Raw genomic sequence first — 20,922 nt, 5'->3', positions numbered from 1 at the left:
GAGCTCAGGACCAGTCTAGTCTACACAGCAAGTCCCATGGCTACATAGACAAAGGGAAAAAACCCACATTTACAGAAGGGCAGGGAGCCCTGCCTGTAATTCCAGCAGCTAGACACAGCCAGGACTGCTGCAAGTTTGAAGCCAGGATAATAAAAAAAAAAACTGAAAATAGACCAATTATGTACATGTAGCAACGTTAGAGCCTCAAATATTCTCTTCTGGCTTTGAGTCTAGGTCTTACAAAGTACACCAACAAAGATTTTCCTGCCTCTACCTCTTTTTTTTTTTTTTTTTGGTTCTTTTTTTCGGAGCTGGGGACCGAACCCAGGGCCTTGCGCTTCCTAGGTAAGCGCTCTACCACTGAGCTAAATCCCCAGCCCCTAATGTTGGGATTACAGGCATGAAACAAACGCCTAGGTAGGGTACCAAGTATTCCATATGAGACAACTATTAATCAGGTTTGCTTTAATAAGATACTGGTCGATGGGGTCACACTGGTACATAAATTACATTTTCTCAGCTCCAGGACCAAGTAAGGACAGAGCAGTCTATTATCCGTGATCTTGAAGGGTGTCGATTCTGGGTTAGGACCATTTCTTCGAGATGTTGAGATGGTCTAGCTGGTCTGCAATGTATCTATGCTTAGGGAACTTGGAGGTGGCTGCTGCCTTGATGGCCTCAAAAGCCTGGGCCCTTCGCTCTGCGGCGTGGCCGTACTCCTGCTCCGCTGTCATGTAGGGCATGCTCAGCCAGTAGTGGTTCTCGGCCTCCACCTCCAGGCGACGGATCATATTCTCCTTCGCTTGGAAAGACACAGTCCGCGGCCGCCGGTGCTTCCCGATCCACTGCCTGCCCGGAATGCGGCCGCGAAGGAGGACAGCGGTGAGGAACATGGTGCGTCCTGAGGAAAGGACACGAAAGCCGCGGACGCTGAGCCCCAGAACACGGAAGCGAGCAACGAGCGAGCCAAGCTAACGCCCACGTCCCGCGGCCACGGGACCGAATCCAGAGCACGCTCGGCTTCTCGCCGGAAGTGAGTGACCAGGAGCCGACTACACTACTGGGAAAGAGGGGACCTCCCCGAAAACCCACCTCGCGTACGAACTGACCACGGAGAGGTTCCCTTAGAGTTCCGCGTACACTGACCCAAGCGGCTGCGCACGCGCGCTGCTTCCGGCTAGCAGCGTTCCTGGTGCGAGACTTCCGCTCTCGCGAGAAAAGTCTGCGCCTGCGCAGGGCGGGCGGCGCCTCCTCGACGCACGGATTCAAATGTGTGGCGCGTTCGAGGGGAGTGGAGGTCGCTGTCTGCTCAGCTGCCTTCGGCATGAACCCCATCCAGAGTTTCCACTGTAAACTGCGGAGTCTGGCCACCGTGCTGGATGGCGAGACGGCCCGGCTGCTGCGAGCGCTGGACGGGGAGGACAGCGGTGAGTGGACGCGGGCGAGGGACACGGTCCTCAGTGGGCGCTGTCGATCTGTGAGGAAAACAACGCTGACAAGTTCTCCGGTGTGGGGGCAGGGGAGCGGAGGCGAGCTGTTTGTTGCATGCTTGTTAACAACATCCGGAGTCAGCTGTTTAAAGATGCACTGTTTTCTGTAGGGAGTAAAGTGATTTCCTCTCACTCTAACGGGCACCTATTGAAGCAAGCATCTGCAGTACAAATACTCGGCACTGCTGTGTTTCTTTTTTAATTTCTTTGTTTATTTATGTATATGAGTGTGAAATGTTGTTCAAAAACTCGTCCCTATCGCCCACCCACTCAAGGCCTGAACCTGGCTTTCAGCCTGTACAAGTTAACTCTTACATGACCCATGTATCGAGAAGTTTGTGTTCCAGGAACTCATGAGATCGGATAGCTGTACTCCAAGGGCGTAAATGACCTCCTCCACCCTGTATCCAGAGTTCCGACATCTGTGGGACCCCAGATATCCCTTTTGCCCGCCCAAAACTTGCTTAAGTTTAAATAAGCGTGAGGATCAATCATGTATCGCCCCGCCATCCTTTTCCCGCTCCTTACCCAAAACCCTATATAAACTCTGTGCTTTTGTGGTTGGGGCCAATCCCTCTGCCTCCTGCGAGAGGTACGTATTGGTCCAGAGCTCTGCCTGAATACAGCCTGTTGCTTTTGCATTGCTCTTGTCGTTCTTGGGCGCCGCTCCTTCCTGAACTGAGTGAGGCGGAGGAGTCCGGACTTAACAAGTGCTCTATTTGCATCTAGGCACGCATGATATAAGAGGGTAACAGATCCCACTACAATGGTCGTGAGCCACCAAGGGTTGCTGGGAATTGAACTCAGGATCTTTGGAAGAGCAGCCAGTGCTCTTAACCACTGAGCCATCTCTCCCGCCCCTTGTTTTGTTTTTTTAATAATAAAAGTAAACACCATTCTTGACTTGCATTAGAGATTTTAAAAAAATAGTTGCAGATCAAGGAATGGCGTTGGTCTGATCTCGTTTGATTGGTAGTTCCTGACCAATCAACAAGGCAGAGAGAAAGAGAAGAGACAAGAGACAGACAGTGAGACAGTCAGAGTGGAATGTAGTGGCACTTGCCTTTAATCCCAGCTCTTTGAAAGACAGAGGCGATAGATCCCTGAGTTTGAGGCCAGCTTGGTCTACAAATTGAGTTCCAGGACACCCAGGGGTACACAGAAAAGCCCTGTTTTGGAAAACAGAAAGAAAAGAACAAAAATTGCACTCTGTAGACACAGATTCCTCTTATAACTAACTCTCCACTTGAAAATGTTTCAGGGACTATAAAAGTAACTGTACTGTAGGAGATTTCAAATACCTAAAAGTAAAAATATATGTATTATCTAATTCACAGCAGACATCACTTAACCGTTGATTGCAGCTTTTTTTTTAACCATTATTTTAGGGGTTACAGTGTGCGATATGATGTTGGGCTGACTCATTTCGACCATATAGAAGTTGCTTCTCACTGAGTGTCGGTCTGTAGTCTTACTAAAACATTACCTCTGCACAAACTTCATTTAATAGTTTGTTGTTTGTTTTACAAGAAAATGTAATAACTCTTTAACATGTAAAAAATACAGGGAATATTGCCAGTGGCTTCACTTGCAAAACTTAAAAAAATAATTTTATGTCAATTTGACACAGGCTGGAGTTACCTGAGAGGAGGGAGACTCAGTTGAGAAGCTACCTTCATAAGATCAGGGTCTAGGCAAGCCTGTAGGGCGTTTTCCTAATTAGTGGTTGATGGGTAATGCCCTCCCAGGACTGGTGGTCACTGGTCCCATAAGTGCAGCTCACACGCTGCACCCTCCATAGCCTCTGCATCGCTCCTGCCTGCCTTCCATCGATGACGAACAGTGATGTGGAAGTGTAAGCCAAATATACACCCTTTCCTCCCAAAGTTCCTTTTGATTGTGCTGTTTGATTACAGCAGTGATAACCGTAAGATAGTGGCTATGGTGATGAATCATTAAATGGACTTCTAGATTATCTTTGAGTTAGTTTGCATATACTAAAACTTTTTTTTTTTCTTTTTTTCGGAGCTGGGGACCGAACCCAGGGCCTTGCGCTTGCTGGGCAAGCGCTCTACCACTGAGCTAAATTCCCAACCCCGCTAAAACTTTTAAGAATGCATTTCATTGGTTCTTAGTATAGTCAGAGTTGTGCGACTACTAGTTAGGAGGGCTTAGATTTTAATAACTCCCAAAATATAACCAACTCCCTGGAACTTTGTTACAGAAGCCTTGTGTTCGTCTTTATAGGTGTTGTTTCTCTCTCCTTCTCTTTTCCTCTCTCCCTCTCTTTTTTTGGGTTTTCTGTTTTTGTTTTTCAAGATAGGATTTCTCTGTGTAGCTCTCCTGGAACTCACTCTGTAGACCAGGCTGGCCTTGAATTCAGAGCTCAACTACAGTAAATCCAAACTGATTCATTAGAAAACAACTCTCAGCCAGAAACAGTTCCCATAATCCTGTCAGTCCATCCTGCTGGCTTTAGGCAACCCTATGGCTGCTTTCTGTGCAGGGAACCGGCTCTTCTGGGCCTCTCCTGTAACAGGAGCCCGGGAATGTGCAGTCCTGTAGCCTTGGTTGTTCTCATGCTCATCCACATTGTAGGACTAGAGCATGCGAGCCTCGTTGCATTGTATCATTTGCTATTAGTGTGTTTCTGTGCTTATGCCTGGTGTTAGGCACTTTATCCTGGTGAGTTCACTATGTAGTTCTTGCTGTGTTGATCTGTCTGGCCTTGAACCCACACAGATCCATCTTCCTTTGCTTCTCACTTCTGGATCAAAGGCATAGGCCTGGAGATTTGTGTAATTTATCTGTTCTTTTTATTTTCCTCGTGTTTATTGGACTTTTTTTTCCTTGCTAGAAGACTTTGAAGATTCTTCAGCGAGAATTTTGTGTGACCTTTATTCAGAAGTCCAGACTCTAAAGGTACTATTTACTTACCATTTTTCTATATAGGTAATTTTCTCTAGCCTAAGTTGTTACGGGGCTAGGGTCATCCAGAGATCACAGCCTCACAGAGACGAAGGTTTTAATAAGAGGAGGTTACCTGGATACTTGGACATTGGCACCTGAGCTGACTGGTGCCAGGACTGCATCTGAGACCATCAGAGATGAGCAGTCAGCCACATCAGTCCAGGGCTTATCAGTGCAACCCCTAGGTTACATGTGGTCCCTAAGTAGCCAAGGCCTCATTTAACATACATGTCTAACAGTGTCATAATCCTCTTTTTTGAGCAGAGTGAACACACTTGATTACAAAAGCAGAGAAAACAGTCTTGGGACCTGTTGTCTTGCAAGAATAGCATCTCTTACAGGAGGATCCATCAGTTTCAAGAATAGTCTTCAGTGTCTGGGAAACGGGGAGGCTACAGTTGCACAGGCTAGGGCTTATTAGAATGCGCTTTTGCTTTTTGGTCTCCCAAGCATAGTAAGCTTAAACTTAAACATAATAATAACCATCGCACAGTAAACTTGAAAGTTAGAAAATGTGTAATATATTTGCTTTCCTCCTATAAGGATGATGTTAATGCACATCTTGATAAAGCAAGATTGGAAAGTCGAGAAAGCACACATTTCATAAAGGCAGCAAAAGTACTGATGAAAAAAAATTCAGCAGACATCATAAAACTGAGAGAGTTTTTCCAGAAGTACGGATACCAAGCACGTGACAAGGAGGATTCAGGTTTGTTTGCGTCATCTCCTAGCATCTCAGTATGGAAGCAGGCAGATGATTAAGACAGCTGAGGGCTCAGCTGGGGCCAGTTGGGTCTGTTGCTCAGAGCAATCAGCCCGATGCCAGTCAGTGCGCCTGGAAAGTAGCCCCTCTGGTCTTGACTTGAGGGCCCTCCTGGACAATAGCAAGACTTGACAGCAAGAAATGAACTTTCCCTTACCCTCCTTCCACAGTGGTAGCTGAGAGCTTTTGAGCGGTTTAGAATGAGAGTGCAGGTGCAGCCACCTGACGGATGGGCAAAGCACACCTAGTCAGCTCCGCCAGTAAGTAGCTGGAGGACTGTGGTGCGTTTTCATTTCTTTTATATTCGGATTCTTCTCCTGCAGAACAAAATGCCTAAGCTGTATAAATTGATAAAATACCTTCTTAGTTGGAGATTAAAAGAAAAAAAGCTAGTTATTATGCCATAGTGGTTTAGTTAGTAAAGCAAGTCATGCCTGTAATCCTAGGGGTCTGAGGGAGAACTGTCACCAGTTGTTATTAGCTATTAGTTGGAGCCTAATTACTGACCTTGCTCCTCAGGGTAAGGTGGAGATAATGAATTGTCTACTTCATGAGGTTGTATAAGGACCAGTTAGAGCTGAGCACATTGCAGCCCTTTGAGGCCAGTGCAGGAAGGGCACTAGATGGCGGCTAGCCAGTCTGTCTGTTGCCCAGTGTTAGCTGCTGCAGCCGCCGCCATTCTGCACCTCGAGTGCTGGCTTCAACATGCTTCAGAGTCATGGTCTTTTGTGTGGATGATCACTGTATGTATGACAGCATTAATGCAATCCAGCAAATATATATGTATGGTAACTGTCAGTCAACATGATGGTCAGAATTGCTTACTCTCAAAGTTAAAAAATGTGTAATTTGCTTTCCTCGTAAAAGAAGCATAGATTCAAATACTACTCCTTTCCTTCTATACTCTAGTACTTAAAAGTTAAGTCTATGGCTGGCAAGATGGCTCTGGGTAAAGGCATTGTCACCAAACCAGACATGACAATCTGCTTGATTTCCAAAACCCATAGGAGAGATTAGAAATCACCACATGTACACTGTCTGTCTCTCTATCTCTGTCTCCCCCCACCATACACACACAAATGTAATTTAAAATTTTTACAAAATTAAAAGATTAAAATTATACTGTTAACAGTTTGTGTTAAATCTAGGATAGTTGATTATACACTAATTTTGTATTAATAATACTTCCAGGAAATACTGACCAATAAGTCACATTGAGGAAGTAAGGGATCTGATCTTCTTTGTGGATGTTGATTTTTTTAAAGTGGTTTCATGTCTGTCAAGTGCCTAGATAGACTACAAGTAGGTAAGATGTATATGCCAGACTTTGAGAAGAGACAGTTGAAATGAAAACCTAAGAGAACAAGTTTCCACCAACATGGAACCTTTCGGGCGGCTCTTCTGTGATATTAATAATCAAGAAATTCTCTGTCTTGATGCTTAGCCAGAATTTACCTCTTTGACTTTTCCTCTCAGCATGTGAGCACAGAGTAAGTAACTCCAGCCCAGGGTTAGCTGTGTGTAAAGATACTCAAGAGCCTGGTGTGAAGCAGGAGCTGTCTGAGCCCCGTGTTCCGCGCGGTTCTGCTCCTGAGGAGCCCCTGAGGAGCCCACAGCTGTCAGACTTTGGACTTCAGCGGTACATGGTTTCCCAAGGCCCAGCCAATCCTCGCCAAGAGACTGTCAGCCTCAAAGAAGACCGTGCATCTGAAACCACTCCTGCCAAAGACCCCTCTGTCCAGGTGTTGAAGACGCCTAGATGTGCTCTGAAGATGGATGATTTTGAGTGTGTAACTCCTAAATTAGAACACTTTGGTATATCTGAATATACGATGTGTTTAAATGAGGATTATACAATGGGACTTAAAAATATGAAGAGTATTAAAAGGTAAGCAACTTGAGTTGTTTTTAAGGTTTACTTTTGTAATTTTCAATTACATGTGTGGGTGTGTGCTGGTGCGTGCAAGAGCCCTCAGAGCCAGAGCCAGTGGATCTCCTTGGAACTGGAGGCGCAGGCCTTTGTGAGCTCCCTGACTGCGGGTGCTGGGAACCAAACTCGGGTCCTAGAAAAGCAGTCTGTGGTGCTAACTACTAAGCTATCTATCCAGTCCCTTGAAAACACTTTGTTAATTCTTTAAAAACTGTATACAGTATTTTTTATTATATTCCCCCAATTCACGGCTTTTTTTTTTCTTTTAAATAACCCATGGAGTCTGCTTCCTGCGGGCATAATGCCTGTCCCAGCAGATAACAGTTGCCTCTAGCTCCACGGCTGAGACGGGAGCTTTGTAACCCTCCTCCTGCATGTTGGCGTCTTGTGTGGCTAAACCTTGTGCATTCTGTCAAAACTATTGTGAGTCCATTATGCAATTGTCCTGTTGTTCCAAGAAAGCACTATTGCAATGTAGCCCTCTACTGCCTCTTCCAAAATGACCCCTGAGTCTTGGGATGATGTCCCGTTTAGAACTGAGCACTCTGTGGTCTCTTATCCTCCCCATGTCTCTGTGTTAATGGTCATCTGAAAAAAGAAGCTTTTCCAAGCTGGATATCCTGGGAAGACAGAGGTAGGCTGATCTGTGTGAGTTCAAGGCCAGCCAGGTCTACAGAGTGAGTTTCAGGATAGCCAGGCTGTCTAAAAGAAACAAAACAAAACAAAAAACTGTGAAGCTTCTCTGAATATCAGACTGGGTATGGCTTTTAATCCAGTACTCAGGAGGCAGATCTCCAGATTCCAAATTTGAGGCCAGCCTGGTCTACATAGAAAATCCCAGGACAGCAAGGGCTACATAGAGAGAACCTGTCTCAAAAAAGAAAGGGTGAGTATGTGCACTAATGTGTGGCATAGTAGTGTCGTTATGCTCTAGTTTAGTACTGTGTCCATGGAGCTAAGACCTCTCTAGCCACAGGTTCTTGTCCCCAATAAGTTTTACCTATCGGTTTTATCTTGTGGATCAGGCCATAATTTCAGCTAGAAAGTGTTTTATTTCTGAAACACCATATATATGTATATGTATATATGGAGCATATGGGTATATTTCGTCTGTATGTGTAGGAGTCTGTGGAGCCTCACTAACAAATAGCTCTAAAAGATAACCTATTCCAGGTACCGGGTTTCTTTTTCTTTTTCTTTTTTTTTTTTTTTTTTTTTTGGTTCTTTTTTTCGGAGCTGGGGACCGAACCCAGGGCCTTGCGCTTCCTAGGAAAGCGCTCTACCACTGAGCTAAATCCCCAGCCCCAGGTACCGGGTTTTTATCTGATATGATAGCCTGTGGTGTCTCAGGGGTCGGGGCCAGTGTTCAGGGTAACTCCTTTTAAACTTTCTGTGTGAGGGTATGTATTGGGAAGCTTCTACAGTAGGAGGTCTCTATGACTTTGTCAAAGATCCTGCCTTCATCTCATTCACCCCACTTAATCCTTCTTATTCTATTATTTCCTCCTCCTATGCTGTGTCTGCTGTCCTTAAAAGCTACTCCTGTCCCCTTAGGGTGTGCCTCTGCATTTTCCACGTACTCGAGAAATCATAATGTTTGCATTTCAGGGTCTGCGTCAGCTCATTGGGAATGATGGCTTACAGCTCCGTCCATTTCCCTGCAAATGTCCTAACTTCTTTTTTATCAGCTGACTAATATCCTACTGTGTAAATGCACCACATTTCAAATCTGTCACCAGCTCTTGTAGGTTATTTCCATTTCCTGGCTATCATGGGGAAAGCAGCCATGAAGACAGTTGAGTAGATAGCTCTGTAGGGGTATAGACTCCTTTGGGTACATGCATAAGAGTCGTGCGGCTGAATGATGGAAGAGAGTCTCTAGCTCTAGCTTTCCCTCGATAACTTTATATGGACCCTCCACACTTGGTTTTCCTAGTGCAGCGCCTGTCTGCACTCCCACCAGTGAGTAAATAAGTAAATATCCCCCTTCCTGACATCCAAGCCAGCAGAACTTGGGGGTTTGTGTCTGTTGGTTTTTTGTCATTGGTTTTGCTTGTTTGTTTGAGTTAGGGTCTCTCTAATATGCCCTCGATGACCTGAACTCAGATTCCCCTGCCCCTGCCCTCAGAATGCTGAGAACAAAGGTGTGCACCACCATGGCCTGGTTTCACTTCTTTTTAATCTTAGCCTCTGAGACGGGCGAGATGAGCTGTCCCTGATATCTGTGCCAGGAACCAAAGTGGGTCTTCTGGAAGGGCAGGAGGCACTGAGCCATCTCTCCAAGCAATTCTTAGAAAGATTTCAGCTACTTCATATTTTAAATCTCTTGAATCGCTAATTTCATCAATAAAGTATGAGCCATTGATTTCCTTAGAGAATTTAAGGAGTAAATAATGACAGGTTTTTTAATTAATTTTAATTTTATTTTGTGTGTTTGGGTGTTTGCCTGGGTCTGTTTGTACACCTTGTTCATGTCTCACCCTTGTGAAGGAGAGCTTTAAATCCCCTGGGCTGGAGTTGGATGCTGGGAGCCGCCATGTGGACGGACGGACACTGGGAACAGCCCTGCGGATCCTCTGCAAGAGCAGCCAGTGCTCTTAACACCGTGCCGTCTCCACCTCCATCTCGTCATTGAGCTTCTAATCATTTTGCTTTCTATCAGACAGCCTAATAAAAACTATTCTGCCACACTAGGTTATTAATGAAGTCTTGCTCCCTTACTGCCTTTATATGCTGGGTAGCAAAATTCCACAGTACGAGGTTGTTAGTCCAGTTCAAGTGGATCAAGACAGGGCATCATTTGTCTCTCAAGTCTAGGATTGCATGTATGTGCCTCCACACCCTGCCTTATAGTTGAATATCTAAAGTGCATATGTACACTACTTTAAATACTTAAAGTAAAAGATATGTGTATTAAATTTATTTTTTAATTATCTTAGTGATTTCTTCCGTTGGTCCTTATTTCATAAACCAAGGTTAACTACTTCAGACTGCAGCAAGTAAGATGAAGTTTTCTACAAAGGTTGACTGTTAACTCTTGTGACTTTACAGTTCCCCTCTGAGTGGTGTCGGTGGAGAAGCTGTAGAGACAGGGCCCGTGACCAGTGATAATTCCTTTGCCATTCCTGGTCCCATGATCCAGCAGCTGGAAAAAAATGGTGAGCTTAAAAATTAGCTTCTCCTTTGTACTCTTTCCTAATTATTTTTGTAAGCAATGGTTCTCTAATTTTAGGTGGTTTTCTGCATCTTTTTAGTGTGTGGTGTTTGGGTTGTCCTGGTGCTGTTTGTATTCTGATGTTAATTCTACTTCCTCAAGAGGGGCTACTAGCAGTCCATCACTACTCTGGTGAGCTCCTGTGAGCTTTCTCCCATCTTAACTGGTCTATAAATCTTAACTGGTCTATAAAGGCAGGAGCCTGTGATTGGGCAGTGGAAGGAAAAGGTGGGACTGGAGGTTTAAGAGTTGGCTTGGGTTGAGGGAGAGAGGGGCACAAGAAGAGGAAGAGAGAACAGAAGACAGAAGGAAGCCAGGATGGACTGGAACTGTATGGCCTGCAGAAATAAATCACATGTAGCAAGGGATCTTAGAGCTGGGAAACGAGTTAGTGTAGTGCTAGATGTGCCCAGTCTAGGCACATAGCTTACAATTACAGTGATCGGATTGTGTTTTTTATATGGGCTTATTGGGGTTGGGAATTACGGCAACATGTACTGGGTTTTATTCAGTACCATTCCACTTAGGTTTAGCTTGATTTCATGGAAGACATATATTTTTATAATTTTTTTTTCTTTATTTCATGTATATGTGCCTTATACCCTTGGGGTCCATAAGAGGGCATTGGAGCTGGAATTAGTGGTAGTTGTGAGCCACGGTGTGGGTGCTGGGAACTGGAACTGGGTCCTCTGCAAGAGCAGACAGGGCTCTTACTGCTGAGCCATATGTCCTGCCCCAGTTGTTTTTGGTATTATTTTGATGGTGTGCGGTGTGCGTCAGGTTTTTGTTCTCCATATTTTAACCTGCTCTGTTAGGAGGTGTTCATGTGGGTTTGTGTGGAGACCAGAGGATGAATAGAGCATCTCCCTCGATTATTCATCGCCTTTGTACTTGAAACAGGCTCTCTCATTAAATCCAGTGAGCTTCAAGGATGTGCCTGCCCCCAGCCCCCATAGCACTGGAGTTACAAGCACACACTGCCCTGCCCTGCTTTTTACATTGGTGCTAGAGATCTGAACTCAGGTCCCCGTGCTTGCAGAGTAGGCTTTTCTTTGACTGAGCAATCCCATTCTAACAGATTTGGTGCACACCTGTGATTCTATCTCTAGGGAGGAAAAGGCCAAGTTTGAGGCCAGTGTGTGCTATTTTGAAATTGTGTCAGAAACTACAATCCCACCACCAATGTAAATATATATATTTATATATATTTTAACATTTTATGTGCACGATTGTACCACATGTGCCCCTAGTGCCTGTGGCAGTGACAAGAGAAGTCAGATCTTCTGGAGCTGCCGTGTGGTTGCTGGGGAACCTAATTCAGTCATCTGGAAGAACAACCAGTGCTCTTAACCATCGAGCTGTCTCATCAGCACCAGTTTATTCTTTAAGTTTTGCAAATCTGTGAGCTCTTCTCACTTTATTGACAAATGTTCAAAATTGTCTTTATCATATCTTTCCAAAGTTTTGTGCTTATTTTTAGAAAAGGTGTTAATTGAACGATATTATTAAATTAATAAGCACTGCTGGTCCAAGCAAGTTTAGAAATGTAACTGGCGGGGCTGGGGATTTAGCTCAGTGGTAGAACGCTTACCTAGGAAGCGCAAGGCCCTGGGCCTTTTCCCAGCTCCGAAAAAAAGAACCAAAAAAAAAAAAAAAAAAAAAAAAGAAATGTAACTGGCCCATACTCATAGTAGCTTACAGTTCCATAAGGAAGAGCATGGCTATATTAAAGAAAGAGAACAGGTTCAGTAGTGCATCAGAAGGAAAGCACTGGGCATGGTGGTGACAAAAGAGCTGCCTGCCCAGATGCTGTTTTGTTCTGTTTATTTTTTGATGTATATGGGTATTTTGTCTGCATGTATGTCAGTGCACCAAGTACATGCATATCTGGCACCTTCAAGGTCAGGAGATGGTGTTGAATCCCCTGGAACTGGAGTTATAGATGCTTGTAAACTCCATTTGGGTACTGGGAATTGAACCATAGTCCTCTGGAAGAGCAGCCAGGTCCTAACCACTGAGCCATCATTACACCTACTTTAAGAAAAATGAAGTTCGGGCTACAGAGCTAATTCAGCATTAAGGTACTGCTGTTTGTTGTGTTAGTCAGGGCCGCTATGTATTCAGATGCTTAATACTGGCCCCAAGATCTGATTGCAGTTCAGAGGAGTGTATTTCTCATGTACACCAAATGATGTTGGATAAACTTTGCTTGCCTATTAAATAAAAATGGCTGACAGCAATTACTGGGGAGAATAGAGGTAGGTGGGGACCACTAGGCTGAAGGCAGGAGTGAGAGGTGGGAGGAGGGAAGATGGAGGACCAGGAAATGGACTGATAGAGCCAGTCCAGCACAGACAGGATGACTCTTGGCAAGTAACTTGGGGAGAGCAGCTGGGAAATAGCCGTCTGTTGTAGAGAAATATTTTAGGGATGATTGCCAACAATTGTGTTAAGGTTGATTAAATAAATTGCTAGGACTGTGTCTCGATTAGTGGGATGTTGGTGAGGTCATAATAAGAACTAATAGAGTTATTAACTATCCAACAGTAGCTGTTCTTCCAGGGACCTGGTTTGATTGATAGCAACCATCTCCTTTTCTGACATGCACAGACCATGTATGCAAAGAAAATACCCATACACATAAAGGGAAGCCTTTACACATCTTTTAAAAATGTAATTGCATCATGCCCTTATGCCTTATTCAGAAGTCAATTCCCTATAAAGTATAGTTCTGTGGGGTTTTTTTGTTTTTTAAAGTATGGTTGAGGAGACAGCTTAGTTAGCAAATTGTTTGCCACACAAACAGGACTGAATGGGGTTTAGGCCCCAAATTTTCCATAAAAATCCAGGTATGGAGCCAGGTGATGATGGCACAAACCTTTAATCTCAGCACTAGGAAGGCAGAGACAGCCTGGTTCAGAATGATTTCCTTGACTTCTAGGCCTATACAGAGAAGCCCTGTCTCAGAAAACAACAAAACAAAATAGGCAGAAGGAAAATCCAGACGTGGTGACATATGCATTTAAACACCAGCACTGGGGAAGGTAGAGACAGGTGAACCCCCCAATGCTCAAGCCAAATCTATGAGTTTCAAAACACAGAAGTAGAAGCTGGACCTGATGGTGCACACCGTTAATCCCAGCACGCGGGAGGAAAAGGCAAGTGGATCTCAGAGTTTGAGGCCAGCCTGGTCTACAGAGTTCCATGACAGTTCAGAGCTACACTCTGGAGAAATAGTGTCTTGTAGGAAAAGAACAAAGCAACAGCAGAAACAAAGATGGGGTGCAACTGGGAAGACACGTGGTATCTCCTCTTGCCTGCACAGCCATTGCACTGAGACACTTGGGCACCCACACCAGTCACTCACCCAAGAAGATAAGGGAGAGAGCGCTCTTAGCAGTGTCTTACCTTGAGTCTTAAACTCAGAGTTGTCCTCTTGTCCTCCTGTCTCAGCCTGAGTCCTGGGATCAAAGGTGTGGACCACTGTGTTGTGGTTTTTTGTTTAAGATTTATGTACTGTTACTTTTGTGTATGTTTGTCTGCATGTGTTTCTGTGCTTTATGCATGTGTAGTTCCCACAAAGGGCAGAGGAGGACACTAGAGTCCCTGAGAGCGCATGCTTCAGGTGGTTGTAAACTGCCATGTTGGTGCCGGGAACCAAGCCTAGAAACTACCAGAGCAGCGCTCGTAAGCACTGAGCCACCCTTCAGCCCTGGCCTCACCTTTCTGACCCTCCTCCTCCATCTCCCAAGTACACCGCCATGCCCAGCTTTCTGTATTGGTGGGGCCTGAACTCAGGACTTTGTGCATGGGAAGCAAGCGCTACACCAACTGATGTTTGCTTGCTTGTTTTGTGGTGCTTTTTTGTAATGTTCATTTATTTTGGGTGTATGATTACATATATTACACATGATGTTTGCATATGGGGCTGGATGTGTGCTTGCCATATTGTGTGGAAGCCAGAGGAAAACTTTGACTCACTGTTTCATGTGGGCATTGAACATGAGGTTTATGTGGCAAGTAACTTTACGAGCTGAGCCATGGCCATTTACACGGTTTTAAATAGATTATTTTTAGTTATCTTATTGATTTTCTTTTTGATAGTAGGAACTGAGCCTAAGACCTAAGCAAGCACTCCTCTAACAGCTAAGTTAAATCCTCAGTCTAAGTGTTTCCCCAAATGTTCCACTGTCACCGGTTCCTGTTTGTTACAGCAGAGCTCAGTGTGCTGCCCTTTGTGTAATGCTGGTGACCAATGTGGTGAACTTGGCAGTTGTGGGTTTTCTCATCCTGCCAAACCACACACCATACCTACATCTTTAATACACTAGTAACAAAATATACACACTAGATTGATAATGCTTTTAACGTAAAATTTAGAATTTCAGGGCTGGGGAAATTTAGCACACACGCCTAGAGCACAGTCGTGTTGGATTCCCAGTAACCACATCAAGCGCTCATAGCCACCTGTAACTCAGGTGCACACCTACACGCGCGCACGCACGCACGCACACACACATACATGCATGCACATGCAATTTTTTAAAATTTAAATATTTTAACTTAATTTATGTCTTCTAGATGTGGAATACATAAATTCACCATTGCCACCTAAGTTCTGCACTCCTGGCTTGAAAATTCCTTCTTCGATGGACAGTACAGATCTGGTAAAATTCCACTAAAGCTCAGATCTCCCCCATGACTGAGACATTCCTTCTGGACACAGTATGTGTAACAAGTCAGACCAGTGCATGTGCATGTGCAGTGCATTCTGGGAGGGAGTTTAGCACCGTAAATAAGGAGCTGTACATTTTTCTCATGTCTAAATTTGTTTAAAGCAATTGAGACAGATCTGTAACACTATAGAGAGGAGTGTAGAGGCATGGAGTCAGTGTGGCTAGCTAATGACAGAGCAGCAGAGTGAATGTATGAAACTCATCGAAGAGCTGAGGCCACGAATCTTGTCATAGTCTAAATCAGAAGGCTGAAAGAAGATGATTTTGAAGAAATGTGATGCTTAAAGATAGAGGATTCTATGCACATGTGTTCTAAGAAAAAAACGATGAATAGAAACGTCAAACTGGTTCTCCCTAAGTAACAGGTTTTTAAGTAATTTAATGTCTTCCCCTTTTCATTTTTCTTAACTTATTTAACATAATCAAAGCCTTACTCGTTAGTCAGGTGAGACAGCCAGTACTGCACTGTCTGACAAGATTGTTGACGGTGGTGGGAATGGTCTGTTGTTCCTAGTGTTGGCTACGGCAGCCACTGGTCAAAGTCTTTAAGCTCATACATAATGTGTGTCTTGGTGCCCCTGAGCTGTGACTAGTCATCCTGGATGGCGCTGCTGTAGATAACAGCGCCTTACTAACAGGGTGGCTGCTGCATGTGCTGTTTTCAGTTCATTTACATCCTCTGGTGCTGTGTGTGTGTTGTACGTTTGCTATGGTTTTTTGTTTTGTTTTTAGAGAAAGGGTCTCATGTAGCTCACAGTGGCCTTGACTTTGCTTCAGCTGAGAACTGATTGCGACCTGCTCATTCTCTTGAACCAAGCACAAGCCCACTTGTTAGGTCTCTGCCCCTGTGAAAGGCACCCTGTTGACAGGATGTTCCCAACTGAGCTCTTTATTAACCCAAGACTTGGTGTGTGCAAAGTGTATGCTTAGCCCCTCTCGGATTCGGGAGTGAGCTTGCATGTATGCAGACAGTGTATATAATAAGTGTTATGTTCTTCTGAGCTGGGCTTTCACGTCTAGCCCAGACTAGCCTTTCCTCCCATTGTTTGTATGCTCTACCTTAGCACCTCAAGTCTGCACTCGTAGTTTAAAGCTTCCCGCTGTAGAGACCCATACAGCTCTGGTAAAGTTCCTTAAGTTAAAAGCGCTAATCTTCTTCCTTAGGACTCAGATGCTGCTACCCAGTCTCTCACTGCAGCTCTCACCTGGCTCGGGTTTCTGCTGCTGAGATGGGGTGGTGGGATCTGTCCATGTCTGGAGCTCAGCCACTGTTCTGTTGAGTTCTTCCAGTTACCTCGAGCAGTACTGAAAACAGCACTTTGTCTTCTGTATATGACTTTGTTGATTTGGATAGCACTCAGGAAAGTGGGACCGTTCAGGGTCTGCCTTAATAGACTCCAACAGAACCAAATGAATTATTTACAACATCTTTATTTACTTACCATAGTTTAATGATTTATTTTTATTCTACAGGTGTCTATAGATTATCCACTATCAAAACCAAATAGTTCACCAACTGATTTGGAAGATAAAGATTGTGCCCCATTAATTTTAAATTCAGATGAATGCTATCAGAGTTTTGCAGACCCCCATTCTCCAACAATTACTTCTTATGAAAATTTCACAACACCGTCTCCTCCGAAAGTCACTGCAATTCCAGAAGACATCCTCCAGGTCATTTTCTAGGCTTTTTTTCCTAATATTTTCAAAATTTTATATATACGTGTGTGTGTGTTAGAAAACTGAAATTGCATATAAACTGTCATATTTACCATCATGCCAAAGGGTGACTTTGGGTATTGAGGAAAACCTTAGACTTTCCTGAACCAGACAGCAGTTTCTAGGTTGGTTTTACCAACATTATTCTCCTAAGGTACTTTGTCTTGTAGTTTGTTCTACAGTGTATTGTTTGTTACATTTTAATCTGTAGTTGCTATATCAGCTGTTGTACCATTAAAAGTAAGAATGTTCTTTGCCCTATATTCTCCATGGCAGGGTCTCATTAACACTCGTGTCTGCATTTCTCAAACTGTCCGTTTGCAGGCACTGATCCACATGGTATCACATGGTGTGAAAATATTAGACTGCAGTGTGGCACCTCCAACTAGTGGGCAGTACGAGCTGACTGATCTGACTCTAATCTGGGTTACAGGGCCAGGCAGTTAGCACTGATGTGCAGAGTTCCTAAGGGACTGCCGCTCTACAGCTGCTTTGCCTTCCTTATTGGGTGCCATGAGAACAGTAAACTGTGAGAAGAACCCTGAATGCCAGAGCTGATTCATCTGAAAGATCAACAAGGGCTCTGATGATCTTGTCTTCTGTTAGAGACCTACTTTTACCTGTGTCTAATGTAGGTGTATCTGTGTAGGAATAAGTGTGCCTATGAGCACTGGTGCCAGAGTTGTCAGAAGAGGGAGTCAGCTCTAGCATTAGAGGCAATTGTAAACTGTTCAAAATGGGATCTGGGTACTGAACTCTGGTCCTCTATAAGAGCTTAACTGCTGTCTCCAGTCCTCCTACCTGACTGCTTGCTTTCTTAGAAGATAAAAACAATAGGTATGGAACCGTCTGTCTTTATGAGGGCACATGTGGAGGGCTACTATTTCCCGCTGTAGGTCTTTCTCTGTGAAGGTAAGGAACCCTTGTGTTTTTGTTGGTTGCTTTTTTTAAACAATGCTAGGGGTAAAACCCTGGGACTTGTGTATGGTACAGAAGCACTACCATTTTATTACGTGCCCAGTCCCAAGGACACCTTACATTCAGTGTGCTACTTCTAGTTGTTTCTTTCAAAGTTTTAAGTGGCATGTGTGTATTATATAGAGTAATGGTTTCATGGTGACATTTTCATACATGTACATAATATATTTTGTTCCTGTTTACAGACATACACAAACACCCACTACCTTCTCTTGTTCGGCTCCTTCAGATCCCTTTCCCCTTTCCAACTACCTCTCTTTTTTTATGTTGAGAGTGAGACACTCTGGATGAGACAGGCATGACTGAGGGTTTGTTTCTGAGTGGCTGTGCCACTGACGAGGGTCTCCCCCTCACTCACTGTATCTATGTACTCCAGGGAGAGGTGGGGCCTGTGAGCCTCCCCATCCAGGAGGGATGCTCATTTGCTGTCCTGCACAGATGCAGCGCTCTCACTCACAGCTGTCGCATATCTTCTCCAGTGCATTGGAAAGTCTTCTGTCATTTCTATACCATCATCAGACCTAACATGGCTCTCAGGGGGTTTCCATTAACTTCAGTTAACTTTAGACATCAAACTTCCATATGAAGTTACAGTTTTATATCTTTTACTGTTCAATGTCTGTATGGACTGCTGACTTTTTTTTTTTTTTTTAAGGTATTGTTAGTAACCCTTAAGTTGTTAATGGCAGTCGACACCTCTGTCTCTTGCCTGGGATACGTGTCGGCCTGGAGATCTCCATAATAGGTCTCTGTAATAAACCTCGCCTTTGCATATTTTTTTAAAAAAAGTTGTTAATGGATTTTCTTGAATGTTTGTAACACTTTCTAGACTTGTCATTCACGTGACCTCAAAAAGAAATTTGCTTTTGTTTTAGATGTTAAAGTACAACTCCAACCTAGCTTCTCCCATTGATGTTAAAGCGATGCCACTGAGGAGAGGCTTCACGTCCAAGGGGCAGAGCACCCGGGGCGCTGCCAACAAGGAGAACTGGTAACAGTGAGTAAGAACAACTGGCAGACCATGCCTGTGTCACCTGAGGCGTTTGAGAAGTAGGGTGAGAATGGTGGCAAGGTTCCCTTTCCCTTCCCAGTGCCATGAGCTGGTCCTGGGATTCCTCATTCCCAGATTATAAGTCTGCTTGTGTGATAATAAACCCACTCCCAACCCCCTCCATTTTAATTTAATCTTTATCATCAGTTCTTGAACTAGTCTTACTGTATAGTTTTGGCTGGCCTGGAACTTGCTACATAGACCAAACTGGCCTCAAATCACAGAGATCGGCCTGCCTGCCTGCTTTGGCAAATGTCGCCACATAGCTTTTTTTTTTTTTTTTTTTTTTTTTCCGGAGCTGGGGACCGAACCCAGGGCCTTGCGCTTCCTAGGCAAGCGCTCTACCACTGAGCTAAATCCCCAACCCCTTCTTTTTCTTTTATAGTGTGTGGGTGTGTAAAAGTATAAAGTTCTTAGCTACTGTTCATCTCTTAATTGTCCTTAGTTGATTTTGTTTCTGTTTGTAGGAATTCTACTGTGGATACATCTGATAAATACAGAAGCTGGAAAGTGAGCTGAACTGAAGTTCTCCAAATTCTAACTGATTAACAGAGTAGCAGAGGTGGAGAGGGTTTCCTCCCAGGGTTTATCTTACTTCATTCTTACATGAATGTTTCTGTTTCACCACACTGTGATGGCCTCTCCAGCTTGACCACCCAGCAGATCCTGATTCTACCTGGAAGATTCTGAACACCTGTGCTGAGGCAGAAGCCGTGGGAACATCTGGAATCTAGAGCTTGGCCTCAGAGCCCAGGGTTCTTCTGATCCAAGAACAACTAGAAAGCAATTCTCCAGGTTCATGGCAGTGCTGCTGGGAGAGCTTTGTGCTGCAGCCAGGTAGAGATGAAAAGCTCTTCTGTAGGGACCAGCTACAGTTTTGAGAAGTAACTGGCTTACTACCAACTGACTTACTAGTCTTAGGAATTTTTTTCTCCCCAATACAGTGTTTCTCTGTGTAGCTATGGCAGTCCGGAAACACTCAGACCAGGCTGGCCTTGAACTCAGAGATCTTCCTGTTTATGTGCACCACCACCATCTGACAGCTTTAGGAAATTTTGTGTGGCATAAAGATTACTCTGTAATTGTGCATTGGAAATCAAGTGGAGGGCTGGAGAGATGGCTTAGTGGTTAAGAGCACTGACTGCTCTTCCAGAGGTCCTGAGTTCAAATCCCAGCAGCCACATGGTGGGTGGCTCACAACCATCTGTAATGAAATCCAATGCCCTCTTCTGGTGTGTCTGAAGACAGCTACAATGTACTTACGTACATAAAAGAATCAAGTGAGAAAAGTCCAGGATAATTCTAAGTGTATTTTTTTGTTGTTGCTGTTGTACATAATGTAAAATAAGTGATTTTCAGAATAAAACTCTAGTCCACCTTTCTTTCATGTTGCCAACTCTGCACTTTCTTGCAGCCCTTTTTACTACATGGCATTTGTAGTCAAGAGTTCACATAACTGATTCTGCTGTTCTAGAGAGTGGCTGGGGAGATGGCTCCGAGGTTAAAAGCACTTGCTCTTGCAGAGAACCCAGTTCTGATTCCAAGCACCTAAGTGGTAATTTACAAGTATCCCTATCTCCAGTTGCACGGGATTGATGCCCTCTTGACTTACATGGGCACCAAACATAACACAGGTGTGTGTATACACAGGCAAAACACACCTAACACAGAGGATAAATCTAATAAAAATTTTTAAGGACCCAGGGAAGAGGACAGTGTTCTAGGAAAGGTTGAGAAAGAGGCTAGTATACACAGGGGAAAGTGTTTCAGGCAGAGTACCATTTCTTTCATGGCTGCTGAGAACTCCGAGACTTAGTTTTACTGTTAGGTTTGCCAACTGTTAATTTTTGACATGAAGTTTGGGATGGACCGAAGAAAGGGCAGAGGAAGGAGAGAGTAGCTTTAGGCAGCCCTTCGGGGTTTTGCTAAAGGGAAATAAATGGATGGGGCAGTAGCTCAGGGTGAAGTCACCAGTAGACCTTGGCCCCTCAGGTTATACAAAATTCCTGTTTCCCTGGCCTTCACCCTCAGCAGCTCTCTCCTAGTCTGTCATTTAGATGGTGATGCTTGT

General features: G+C 44.2%; 2 protein-coding genes across 6 annotated transcripts; one reads left to right on the top strand and one right to left on the bottom strand.

Moving 5' to 3' along the window:
- Window positions 1–285: 285 nt before the first annotated feature.
- On the bottom strand, window positions 286–1,148 carry Mrpl57 (mitochondrial ribosomal protein L57). Its single transcript, NM_001109649.2, has 2 exons — window positions 1,093–1,148; window positions 286–901 (listed from the first exon to the last, which is right to left on the bottom strand). The coding sequence occupies exon 2, from the start codon at window positions 891–893 to the stop codon at window positions 585–587; it is 309 nt and encodes a 102-aa protein (NP_001103119.1). The 5' UTR covers window positions 894–901; window positions 1,093–1,148; the 3' UTR covers window positions 286–584.
- On the top strand, window positions 1,042–20,233 carry Ska3 (spindle and kinetochore associated complex subunit 3). 5 transcript variants are annotated; one of them, NM_001108379.2, is made up of 9 exons: window positions 1,042–1,427; window positions 4,351–4,412; window positions 5,004–5,169; window positions 6,700–7,111; window positions 10,205–10,311; window positions 14,949–15,034; window positions 16,577–16,777; window positions 18,676–18,801; window positions 19,319–19,374. In NM_001108379.2, exons 1-8 carry the CDS (start codon window positions 1,325–1,327, stop codon window positions 18,793–18,795), a joined length of 1,257 nt encoding a protein of 418 aa, NP_001101849.1. In that variant the 5' UTR covers window positions 1,042–1,324; the 3' UTR covers window positions 18,796–18,801; window positions 19,319–19,374. The 5 variants fall into 5 exon arrangements, with proteins under 5 accessions (NP_001101849.1, XP_006252136.1, XP_006252137.1 ...); XM_006252074.3 differs by having other exon boundaries at window positions 1,294–1,427; window positions 4,348–4,412; window positions 18,676–18,797; window positions 19,319–20,233; XM_006252075.3 differs by having other exon boundaries at window positions 1,294–1,427; window positions 4,348–4,412; window positions 19,319–20,233.
- Window positions 20,234–20,922: the final 689 nt, after the last annotated feature.

This window comes from Rattus norvegicus, chromosome 15, assembly GCF_036323735.1.
Source record: "Rattus norvegicus strain BN/NHsdMcwi chromosome 15, GRCr8, whole genome shotgun sequence".
In the NCBI taxonomy this organism is placed as follows: domain Eukaryota; kingdom Metazoa; phylum Chordata; class Mammalia; order Rodentia; family Muridae; genus Rattus; species Rattus norvegicus.
The sequence above is the reverse complement of the archived record's forward strand: the minus strand, read 5'-3'. Positions and strand labels throughout refer to the sequence as shown.